The 12802-nt window shown below is 31.2% G+C and overlaps 3 protein-coding genes across 3 annotated transcripts; all 3 read right to left on the bottom strand.

Annotated features, from left to right (window-relative positions):
• Positions 1 to 4600: 4600 nt before the first annotated feature.
• LOC112769472 (putative germin-like protein 9-2) lies at positions 4601 to 5439 on the bottom strand. Its single transcript, XM_025813986.2, has one exon. It carries the CDS (start codon positions 5437 to 5439, stop codon positions 4807 to 4809), a length of 633 nt encoding a protein of 210 aa, XP_025669771.1. The 3' UTR covers positions 4601 to 4806.
• A 1712-nt stretch (positions 5440 to 7151) lies between these two features.
• LOC112769471 (germin-like protein 9-3) lies at positions 7152 to 8065 on the bottom strand. Its single transcript, XM_025813985.2, has one exon. The coding sequence runs from the start codon at positions 7826 to 7828 to the stop codon at positions 7193 to 7195; it is 636 nt and encodes a 211-aa protein (XP_025669770.1). The 5' UTR covers positions 7829 to 8065; the 3' UTR covers positions 7152 to 7192.
• Positions 8066 to 10175: 2110 nt separating this feature from the next.
• On the bottom strand, positions 10176 to 10978 carry LOC112773013 (germin-like protein 9-3). Its single transcript, XM_025818052.2, has one exon. It carries the CDS (start codon positions 10959 to 10961, stop codon positions 10341 to 10343), a length of 621 nt encoding a protein of 206 aa, XP_025673837.1. The 5' UTR covers positions 10962 to 10978; the 3' UTR covers positions 10176 to 10340.
• Between the last annotated feature and the right edge of the window lie 1824 nt (positions 10979 to 12802).

Here is a 12802-nt window from a genome sequence, read left to right as displayed (position 1 = left end):
AGAGCGCAATAATTTTTCATTTACACATCTCAACATAATTTTCTTTACTTCTTAAAATAAATAATATTGGAAAAAACTATAATCTTGTTTAAGGAAACTCATGCAACGAATTCAAACACATGTTGAGTTTTTCCATTCAATAAATAAATGTCACATGTCGTAACACGTTTATACATTTTTGTAGAGTTAATACTTAAAGTGGTTCATGAACTTATATTGGCAATCGAGTCTTAAAGTCATCCCTAACCTTATATTGGTCCCAATGTTATCTCTGAATTTAACAAAAATGACTCACAGTCGTCCTTTAAACATTTTTCGAAAAATATTCTTTAACGGCATGATGACGGGCGGAGAGATGTCACGGTGGATAAGTAACAACTATATGACGTGACTGTTATCGTTATTTAACTCAATTTAGTCCCTAAAGTGGTTTATAACCCTAATGCCCAATTTGAGTTCTAATTTGAGTTCCAGATAGTTGTGTTCCACCATTAGAAGTCACCTTCTTTCTTCTTCTCTGCTCTCCGTCTTCTTCTCCACCGCATCTCCTCCAACCAAAGCAGCATAATCAAATAGGATGAACTCAAATGACATCCATGCAAATCCAATTTAGCCTCTGATGAATCACACAAGAATCCAGTAATTCCTTACCTATCATAGGCTCCCCTCCTTCCCATCTAACATTGAACTTCTCAATCGACAGTGGCAACTCATTTAGTTGCGCCATCATTCTCGTGATTTTCGGGCAAGAGTTTGATACAGAATTGTAGGTTCTGATTGAGAATGAGATGCTTGAGCTTCTCGTCTTCTTAAGCCAGAAAATCATTTTCATGTGCTCACCATGAGTGCCAAAAATTGAAAGAACCATATTGGCGCAAACAGTATCAACACTATAAGAAAAAATAATATTTGTAACAAAAAAATTTCTTACAAAAAATTGAAATTTTGTAACAAACTTTTCTGATATTTTGTAACAAACTTTTCTGATACAAAAAACCAGAAGTCGATACAAAAGTGGTAACAAATTTTGATCTTCAAAATATTTTTGGTGACAATCTATTTTTTTCTATCATAAAATTTTATTACAAAATGTAAATTGATTTTGTAACATTTTTTTTCTTTAGTTACAAAAGTAAAATAATTATTTTGTAACAATTTTTTTAATACAAATTGCATGCATAATTTACTAAATTATTTTTTTAATTAACTAATATTTAACTATTTTACTAAGCAAGTCTACATTTATATAATATGTAAACATACATAATTCAAACATGCCTCATTTAGCTAAAATTGTTTTAAAACAAAATAACATTAGTGAGTACATTGAACCAAAAGTTAAAAGTTTTAACATAGATTAGTGTCTCTATGAATCAAAATATTCTTGAGCCCTCAAAGTAGCATGTGGTCATCATTTCAACACTCCTGTAAATAAGAAAAACCAAAACAAAAAGTTAGGTGCATAGTCAAAAGTTCCTTAAGTTCAAAAAGTTTCTAAATTTTCAAAACAAACAAGTTTGTATGCACTTCTCAACAATTCAAAATGCCAAAACAAGTGATACACATGTATGTGTAGAGCACATAATCAAGTAAATATCAATCACAAGTAAGTGACATAAATTAAAACAATTTGGTGTTGACTAAGTTAGAAACATAAAGAAACATGTAAGCCAAAGAAAATTCAAACATCAAATTCCAATGAAGCATAAAAGTCACAAGGTTGAGACAAGACTTAAAAAATTCATGCCCTATGTGACTTAAGGTAAGTTAGGCATGAATAAAATAAATCAAATTAGGCACATAGGTAAAAAGAAATCTTCAACCTTGTGAGAGCATGCAAAAGAGGCTCTTCTTTTAAAAGAATTTCGAGTTCGTGGTCAATTTAAAAATTCACTTGAACTATTCAATGCATAGGAGTAATTTAGTATGAAAAAAAAATGGCAAAGAATGTTAAAGAAGCGAAGGACCTAAACCGAAGAGACAGCAAAGACACCTCCATCAGTGACTCCATAGACAGCGCGGAGCTCAGTGGTGGTCACGGCAGCTTCCGGCGAGCCCAGCAACGACAGTAGCAGCAGTGGTGGCCTCCGTCATTCTTCTTCGCGTGTCTCTCTGTCTCGTTCTACTTCTCGACAGCGACAATGCGGGGCAGCGGCGAAGGCGCAAAGAACACCCCTCCTCCTCTTCTTTGCGGCTGGGACGAGGTCTCCGGTGGCAGCGGCGGCATTGGAGGCTTCAGTGGCAAACGAAATGGCCTTCTCCTCCTCTCTTCGTCGCGTCTCCTTCCTCTGTCTCTCTTTCTCTCGTGCACTGTTGCCTTCTCTATGGTGGAACTCAACAAAGACGGCGGCGACCTCAACCACGGCGGCTTGGCCGCGACGAAGGCGGCCCCCTTCCTCCCTCGTTTTCCTCGCGCTCTTTGCCCTCTCTTCCTTCCTCTTCTCCGTTCTTCTTATTTCTCCCTTCTCCCTCTTTGTCTTTGAGTGTGCGTGTATTAATGGATTTAGGACACAAATTAGGGATTTTGTGTATTAGGGTTAGAATTAGAAATTTTCATAATAATTTTATAAAATATTTAAAATAAAATAATAATTTAAAATTTAAATATGATATTGTAAAGATTATTTTTAAAAAGTATAAAATTTTATTTATCAATAAATCAATGTACTCAAATAATTATTTTTAATTTAAATTATAAAATAAACATACTAATCACATTTTACAAAATACAATTTAAATTAAAAAATATCTTAAATTAAATTATACATTGCTTTTATTACTGGATTTTAATTTCAAATTATATGAAATAACTAATAATAAGATCTTTAATAATAATTATATAAAAATATTATTTAATTATAAATTCTCAAATTATTTTTAAATAAACACTAATTAAGATAAAATTGGAGATAATTAAATTAATTTTTTTATTCATAAAAATTAAAGTATGTAATTAAAAAATTTCTAAAAAATTATTTTGAATAAATATAATAAATTATAAATGACTTATTATTTAATTTTTGAAATAATTTTAAACTCAAATATCGTTCATTTGACTTTAATATTTTTAGTAAAATAAATTTTTGAATATAAAATCTTAAATAAATATAATAAATTATAAATTATTCATTATGTTAATTTTTAAAAATTTGAATTCTTATATTTAATATGTTGAAATAAAATTTTTTATTAGTTACAAAAAATCTTTGAATTTTGTGACAAATTAAATTTTTGTTACAAAATATTTAGAGTTTTTGAAACAAATATATATTTTGTTACAAAATATTTTGAATTTTTGTAACAATATAATCTTTTGTTACAAAATAATATTTTGCAACAAAACAACAATTCGATACAAAAGCCAACATAACTTGTAACAAAAAAATCACGTCGTTACAAAATATTGAAATGTTTTGTAACAAATTTTTTTGTTGTTACAAAATATTCTTATTTTGTAACAATAACTAAATATTGTTACAAAAATACATAATTTGTAACAATTTTAAATTTGATACAAATTTTTTGTTACAAATGCTCTATTTTCTTGTAGTGCAATCTCAAAGCCACCTCTCTTCATTTGATTCACAACTCTCTGCAAATCATGGAACAACTCCAACCTCTCATAATCATACATAATGGACTTCAACTCAAAAGCTGAAGGGTCAATCTCTCCACCATTGCCTCTCAAATTCTCGGCTTCACGAGGCCTATCCATTGCACACAAATCACTAACCATATATCAAAAATCCTGCATTTTATGTAAACAGAGGGAGAACTACGAAGAAGCTAGTTCAGGTAACAGTAAGCAATATCAAAATGGCAAAACCTTTCTGTGAGCCTCACTTGGAGTGTGACTCAAGTAACTTACAGTAGAAAAGAGCAAGCTCTCTATTTCAAGATTGGAGCTTGGAAGTGGCCTCAAAGACCAGAACTTCAGCTTCCTCAGAACAACCCAATTGATCAAGAAGCGCTATAAGGTCAGAAACAATGGCAAGGTTCCAAGTGAACTAGAGAGCTTAGGCGATACATGAATAAAGCTGTAAAATTTAGGGAAATTAAAAGATGGGAAAAGAAGAAAAGGGTTTAGGATTTACGGCACTACAGGGAGAGCGAGAGAAGAGAGGTGAGAAAAGGAGGAGGAAGGAGATAGAAAAAGAGAGAGAGAGTGGATGGAGCAACCGATTTGGGAGAAACATTAACAAATCGGCGTTTCTATGCTATTTGGGCAACAAATAAAAAACAACATCGTTTTGGAAGTCCGGTGTGGCTTCCGTCAATCCAAGTCATCTTTCCGTTACCGAAAAATGCTTCAGGGACTATCGTGAGTCACTTTTGTTAAATTCAGGGACAATATTGGGGCCAATATAAGTTTAGGGACAACCTTGAGGTTCGATTACAAGTTTAGGGACCACTTTAAATATTAACTCTTTTTGTTTTAATTTTTTTTTTTCATTGGATTGAAACTTAAAAGCTAAAAGATGATATTACATAATATATATGTTTTTTAATCTACCTAATGCCAAAAGATGATATCACATAACATGTTTTTTATCTATCTACCTACCTTTCAAATCATATATAATGAATATGAATTAAAATATATGAATTCTTGCATTTTATTTCAGCAGGTCATTCCAAATAGGTTGATCAAACAATCTTTCAACCCTTTTAAAGAACAACACTCTTCTTATTGAACTATAACACAAGGAGAATCAAAGAAAAGAAAAAAAAAAACATTAGAAGTGAAAGGTAACTTGAAGCACAAGTAACAAGAGGCAGAGGAGGCTACAAAATTCCATCCATCATTTAGTTGTAAGGGGTTGATAGAGCTTTCTCCAATAAATGGATGGTGGAAACATTAGTCTTAAAGGACAAAGCCATAACTCTGTCATCAATGGTAGCAGAGGTGTTAAATAAGTTATTGGGAACTAATATAAGGCCAGGACTAGCACTACCCAAAGAAGAAATAGAGAAAGCAGGGTTTTCGGTATCTTCATTTAGTTGAAAGTGGATAAGTCCTTTTGGGAACACAAACATGTCCCCAGTTTGAAGTCTACTAGTGTAAAGTTTGTTATTTGTGTCTACAAATCCAACTAGAAGATTCCCTTGAACAACAAGGAGCAGCTCCGACGCGCGAGGGTGCACGTGCGGGGGGCTAACGTCCCCCGGACGGAATCCAAGGAGAATGGTGGACACACTCAGCCCATCCAAGGCTGGGAATTCATCCTTGCTTGCCCTCAAATACTGAAAATATGAGGGCGAACCGGTTTGTCCAACCCATTCGCGCATGCCGGTGAAGGTGAAGAAGCTCCCGTTAATAGGGACACCGGCCGGGGCTATGAAGTCACCAAGGATATCTGGATCACCACATATTGATGTTTGCACCATGGCAAATACACAAACCATCAATGAAACAATTTTGAAGCTAGTGAACAACATTGTTATATATAATATAACTGGATGATGAAGTGCATGGTGTGATCAACACTTATTTATAGTGGTTTTGTAATTTTGTTTGCATCCATAGGTTTTCTGTATGATAACAACTATGAAGATTACGAAGTAAAATTCCTTTCACAATAATGCGGCTGTTTTTGTTGTGGCATGTGTAGGATGGTTGTTTTTTTATTATAAAAAAAGTCTGTTACATTGTTGAATTTGGATTATGCATGCAAAGTTTAACTCAAAAATCGATACAATTAGGAAATGTTTTACAAAACTTAATGCTTGTTCTTACATGTAATTTTAGAATGTTAACAAGAATCGGTCTGCAGGACCTTACCACTATAAGAGGGAAAATCATTTGCTCTGTTCTTTGTTGTTCTCACTGTATTATTCCAAACTTTAACTAAAATTATTTTTATGAAATGATTGAAATATAATTAATGGACAAAAAACTATTTTTAAATCTTATATTTTTGAAAAATCTTTTAAAAAAATATTACTCAAAAAATTTTTTTTTTTTACAATCTCATCTAAACAGCGTGTAAGTGCTAAAAATAAATGTCCTAAACACATTTGAGTAATTACATTTAGATTTTACCATATCTACTGTAATTCCATTTTCATGTCAGAATAAAAAAAAAGAAGAGAAATGATGTTTGTATTATTTTTTGTATATATATTTTTTATATTTTTATGTGGTATAAAAGATAAATTTGTTATCAATCAATGTTAATAACAAAAGTAAAAAATGCGAAAAAAAAAAAAGTATACGAGAAAGATATGTATTAAAAGGAAATGAGAAAGTGGGTATACTTATTAGGTTACGTAGTCATAGCATGCAATCCTCGTCACGAAACTAATTAATGCTTGTTTTCATCATTATTTCTATCTTCTTTTATATTTCTCTATTTTATTATTTTTTTTAGTCGATTGTTAGTTAGAAAAAAGAGTGTGTTAATTTTCTAATAAAATAAAACTGTTGTGAATAGACAGTGAAATGAGATTGTAAATTGATTATTTACTAAAAAAAACATATTATAAAGAATTTAAACCTAATTCAATTCCAGTATAAAATTTAAAATTAATGCTCACCATGAAAGACAAGATATTTTTTGTGAGATAATATTTAATTTGGTCCTTGAACTTACACGCGAGTCTCAATTTAGTCCTTGAAGTTTCAATTGTCTCTATTTAGTCCCCGAAATTTATAAACGTGCCTCATATTAGTCCCTGAGACCATTTTTAGTATAAAAACGTTAATAGAGCGCTGTTGTAGACTATCACATGTCACGTTAAAACTTGTAAAATGATGCAGTTTTGGTTTTGACATTTAAATAGCTCAAAAACGACATTGTATTACTTATTTTGTTAGGTAAAATTTTAATAAACACCATTTAGGATGTTGTTTTTAGGTTATTTGAGTGCCAAAACCAAAACGACATCATTTTACAAAGTTTAGTGTGGCATCCGGCTGTCACGACAGTGTTCCGTTAACGTTTGTACGTTAAAAATTGTTTCAAGGACTAACATGAGTTATGTTCACAAAGTTTGGGGACTAAATAGAGGCGTGTAAGTTCAGGGACCAAATTGAGTATTATCTCATTTTTTTATTACTATATAATTCGAATATCCAAAGTACAATAAACCATAACATTAGGAGAAAGAAAAGGAAAAATAATAGGAGATAACTTGAAGCACACGTAACACAAAAGCATAAGAGATTATAAAGGATGTCATAAAGTTTCTCTCAATTGTATGGCGTTGACAAAGCTTTCTTCAAGAGTTGAATAGTGGAAACGTTTGTCTTAAAGGACAAAGCCAAAACTCTGTCATCAATGGCAGCTGAGGTGTTAAACAAGTTGTTAGGAACTAATATAAGGCCAGGACTGGCACTACCCAATGAAGATACAGAAATAGCATGGTTCTTAGGATCTTCATTGAGTTGGAAGTGGATAAGTCCTTTTGGGAATACAAACATATCCCCTGTTTGAAGCTTCTGAGTGAAGAGCTTATTGTTTGTGTCCACAAATCCAACTACAAGGCTTCCCTCAACAACGAAGAGTAGCTCCGACGCACGAGGGTGGATGTGCGGTGGACTAACGTCTCCCGGACGGAATCCAAGGATAATAGTTGCCACACTCAGTCCATCAAGAGCCGCAAATTCTTCCTTGCTCGCCCTCAGATACGTGAAATATGAGGGCGGAGCAGATTGTTGCACAAATGCGCGCATACCAGTGTAGGTGAAATATTTCCCATCAATAGGGAATCCGTCTGGAGCTATGAAATCACTCGGGATATCTGGATCACCTGCCATTGTAGTTTGTACAATGACAGATGCAGATATCACGAGTGAGAGAATTTTAACAATAGTAGAAGAAGACATTGTTATATGATTATAGCTTCAATAATGAAACTTAATTGTTGCTAGAGGCTAATTAAGAAGAGGTGATTGCATGAAGTGTGGTTTTATGTGTGATAACAACTAGGGAGATTACAAAGTAAAATTGTATTGATTATGCGGCTGTTTTTGTTGTGACTGCTTCATCAAAACTGAATGGTTGATTGAACAGCTCATAAGTGGAATAGGATATTCAAAATCGATAGAATTTGTGAATGTTTTATATAACTTACTGCTTGTTTTTACATGTCCTTTTAGATGCCATCAAGCATTGGTCTGCTGGGAAAATAGTCTGATCTGTTCTGTTTTGTTATTGTCTTCCGAAATTTGATTAAATTAGATTGATTTCAGTTATGAAATGGATAAGAGACTCTAAATTTTATGATAAAAAATTGAACATGAAGGATAGAACATTATTCTTGTAACATTACAGCTATTATATTCGAAAATATTATACATCTTGGGACAGAAGTAAATACCCAAATCAATTCTTAAAGAATGTTTTATTGAACACTTTAATGGGGACCTCATTTGGGATATGATGTTAGTGAGGATATCTGGATCACCAGCCATTGTTGTTTGCACAATAGCAAATGCAATTATCATCAATAATGAGAGAACTTTAGAGTTAGTTGAATCAGACATTGTTATAATTATAATCAAGATGATGATATGAAATGATTGGTGTTAGGGACACATTTATCTGTGTAATTGCAGGCCATTTGTATGATAACAACTATGAAAGTGCTTTTCAATTTTATGATCCTCTTAATTTCTCAGGAAAAGTAAAGTACTTAATATTATTATATTCAAGCTTCATAGTATTTTGGGCTGTTTTTGCAACTTCTGCTTGTCATGATATGTCCTTTTGGCAATACAGGATCCTAAGCCCATGTGGGAAAAGAATTTGCACTGTTTTTCTTTTGTTACTGTATTTCAAGATTTAATAAAAAGATACTCTATTATTCACCGAAAAAAAAAAAAAGATACTCTATTGTACATATTAAAGTTGTACAGAGAGTATAAATTTTTTTTATAGTTATTTTTTATTATTGTTCAAAATGTGGATTCTAGTTTTCTCAATTTCTCTTTCATCCCATAAAAAAATATCAATAAAATTACATTTTTACCATATAATTCACTTTTAATAAATTGAAAAGCTTTTAAGTACACCAGTATACTAATATTTCAATAAATTTTAACTGTTGATCTTAATTATATATATTTTTTATAATTAAGATCAACGGTTAAAAATCTCTGAAATATCATTATACTGATTTAGTTAAAAGTTTTTCTAATAAATTTATTTGTTATGAAGTTCATTGGATGAAGCATGAAATATCTCTTGAGCTGCTAATATTTTTGGAACAGCTGTACCTTACTAATGCTCTCAACGGACATTTTTAGAAATACTATGCTTCATGATTCTGTGATTTTCTGAAAAGTCATTAGCTTAGTACTGCTGTGTATAATTGCTTTTATAGAATGAAACTTAGTCCACAGAAATTATTTTCACAATAAATTTCAATTCAAGATTAATTATGTGTTGTTCACACTTGAGAGATTTCATCCACTCAAATGCATCATTACACTTCCCCAAGTAGCATAGTGCTATATATAGATGGTTGAAGTAGACATGCATGGATATGATGATGACAAAAATAGAAAGTAATTAATGTCTGGTGGAGTATGGAGATCTAATATTGATTGAAACACCACATGACTAAAATATATTAAAATTAACAAGTAAATAGCGTGGGTCTAATAATGCTCTTTAAGCCTGCTTCAACTTATGAAAATTATAAACATTTTTTTCCGTTAAACCAAAAGATATATTCTATCATTAAATAATGTATTTGGACAATCTCTTTATTTAGATGCATTATGTTTTCAATAAATTTAAGAAGTAAAAAAAGATATTTATTTTTAAGAAAAAATGAGTATTATTTCTACTCTTAACTTTTGAAACTTAATATATATACTCAAATAGGGTTGCAATAAAAAAAACTGTAAATATAAACATTTTTAAGAGTTTAATTACATACAATAAAGACAAGAATAAAGACTTTTTAATTAACCTGAATGTTAGGAACACAAAATTGATTTGATATTTATAAAAAGAAATAATATAAAAAACATTGTAACATTAGAATTAGATGAATTCTATGGTATTTTTTTTTGTGGTGTTTAAATTGTCTAACTTACTTTTATAAATAAAAAATAAAATGTATAAAGTAAAAGAATTATTTATTTGTCTTTTTTTAATAAGTTAGACACAATATCATAGGCACCATAGTATTCACCTTAAACTTAGAATTATTGACAGTAGCAAAAGTTTATACTTTAATTATTACAATTAGGTGGATCAAACATTTCAGATCCTACTTATTAATGAACCACAACATGAGGGAAAGAAGAAAAAAACAATAACTTAGAGAACAAGTAACCAAGAAAGCACACAAGTAACAGATAAAATTGTATCCATGATCATCAAGATTTAGGGGGAAAATGCTTTCTTCAAAGTTTGAATGGTGGCAACATCAGTCTTGAATGACAAAGCCAAGACATTGTCATCAATGGTGGTATTAAACAGTGTGTTAGGGAGTGACACAAGGCCAGCACTTGCACTACCAAAGGCAGATATAGCAAAAGCATAGTTCTTTGAATCAGAATTGAATTGAAAGTGCACAAGTCCCTTTGGGAATATGAACAAGTCTCCAGTTTGGAGACTCTGAGTGAAAAGCTTGTTGTTTGTGTCCACGAATCCCACCTGAAGGGATCCCTGGACAACGAAGAGGAGCTCGGAGGCGCGAGGGTGGACGTGAGGAGGGTTCACACTTCCTGTTGGGAATTCAAGGACAGCATATGACACACTCTGTCCATCTAAAGCTGGAAACTCTGCCCTGCTTGCCTTCAATACATGGAAGGTTGGGGGAGGAGTTTCTTGTGTAATAAGGACTCTCATGCCTGTGAAGGTGAAGAAGCTTCCATTAATATTGGTCCCTTCTGGGACTATGAAGTCAGTGAGAATATCTGGATCACCACCCATTGTTGTTTGCATAATTGCAAACCCATATATCATCAATGAGAGGATTTTAAAGGTACTGGAAGGATACATTGTTATAATAATTAGTATCAATTAGTGTTGATTAGATGATGAAATGCTTGGTGTTAAGGACACATATTTATAGTAGGTCATTTTTTTGTATGATAACAAGTATATATGGAGATTACAATGTAAGTTTTTGTTGTTAAGGTACCAAGAATGCAAAAAGATTAAACTCCTTATCCGACACATATGTATGGTCAAATGAGTAACGTTGGTATATGCCTTTAATACCTTCATTTTGTGATCTTTTTTATTGGTCAGGAAAAGTAAATTCTTGAAAAATTGTATACAAAGTACTTCGTCTTTTGGGATGATTTTGCAGGTTACTGCTTGCTTTGACATGTTATGTGTGTCCTTTTTCCTATGACTTTGTGGGAAAAGAATTTTGCCATAATGATGTGGGGTCGGGAAAAAATTTGCACGGCAATTTTTAGTAATAATTTTCTTTTATATTTCATTGACTTATAATCCTAGGCATTTTTTATTTTTTTCTGTATGGCATATGACTCTCCATCGGATGATGTCTCCACTTTTCTCTTGATGATAATATTTGTGAATATTACATTGTGTCGCTTGAGTTTTAGTTTTTTTAATTTTAACAGGAAGTATCCGTTAAATTTGTATTGACATCTTAGTTTAGAAAGTAAATATAATTTCTCTAGAAAAGTTTAACTCTATGGCTTATTAACTGCATTGTAAGTTTAGTTTGTGTTTGAGAATTGGATAAGATATAAGATATAAGATATTAAAAATAAGACATAAATTATATAAATACAAAATTTTGTATTCTTGTATTCGATTTAGTAATAAATTAAAATAAATTATAAAAATAAAATTTATTCTCATTTTTTTTATTAAAAAAATCAAAAAAATATATAATAATAAAAAATATAATTATAAAAATTTAATAAAAATAATAAAAAAATAAAAAATAAATTGTGACCCTTATTAGTATTTTTTTGTCATTTCTGTCAGAATGAACATAAAATACACTAATTCAGTATTTTTAGACACAATGTCTATGTTCATATTTTATGTCAAACATGATTTTGTGTCTCAGTATCCCTGTCTCAGTGTCCAATCCCTATAAACAAATGCAGTTTAACTGTTGAAAAAAATTTTGCTAGTAAAAAAATATAAACTTTATATTATTAATTGAATAAAATCGTACAAATAAGTTTCTCCAAAAGATAAACATAAAATTAGAATAAAAATAAATTTAAAAAAAAAATTAAAACTAAAAATGGAAGAATTTCTTAAATGTTAAAAAATAAAAGAACAAATGAAGAACAATGACTAAAGAATTGAAAGACAAACTAAAATTAAAATAAACAATAAAAAAAATGACTCACAATATTCGCATACACTTGCTTTGTAGTCTCATTATGATTAAAAATTTTGCAAAATTTTAGTATGATTTTATGTTTTGGAATGGAAGTCCCATCAATTCTTCTCTTCTTCTATTTATAGATAAAATTTAAGGCTCTTCTTGATGGTTATGCAAGTTACCCACGTTCTTATTCTTTATCCAAAATTTTACACCCCCTTTCTGTTTCAACTTGAGAGTTAAGTAATTTACTCCACATTCATGACGGTTATCAGATTACATATTTAAACACGTTTAATTATGATCCTGTGTTCCTTCCCCGTATTTCTCAAGAATTCTGATTCTTCCATCATTACACTCACACGCCGTCGCTCTGCTGCTGCCGTACCACCATCGCTCCATGACACAGTATGCGCCGTTATTGTTGTTGCCCTAATTGAAAGACTCAATAAAAATCAGTTACTCTCTCTCTTTCTCTCTTTGCAATTTCATTCTTCATTAATGATGTTCATTTCTTAGTTGA

Source organism: Arachis hypogaea, chromosome 18 (genome assembly GCF_003086295.3).
Source record: "Arachis hypogaea cultivar Tifrunner chromosome 18, arahy.Tifrunner.gnm2.J5K5, whole genome shotgun sequence".
Classification (NCBI taxonomy): Eukaryota; Viridiplantae; Streptophyta; class Magnoliopsida; order Fabales; family Fabaceae; genus Arachis; species Arachis hypogaea.
This window is presented reverse-complemented; position numbering and strand designations above follow the sequence as displayed.

What these genes read in the sequence shown, in the direction of transcription:
- LOC112769472 (XM_025813986.2), bottom strand. Translation starts at nt 5,439, where the DNA reads ATGTTGTTCACTAGCTTCAAAATTGTTTCATTGATGGTTTGTGTATTT.
- LOC112769471 (XM_025813985.2), bottom strand. Translation starts at nt 7,828, where the DNA reads ATGTCTTCTTCTACTATTGTTAAAATTCTCTCACTCGTGATATCTGCA.
- LOC112773013 (XM_025818052.2), bottom strand. Translation starts at nt 10,961, where the DNA reads ATGTATCCTTCCAGTACCTTTAAAATCCTCTCATTGATGATATATGGG.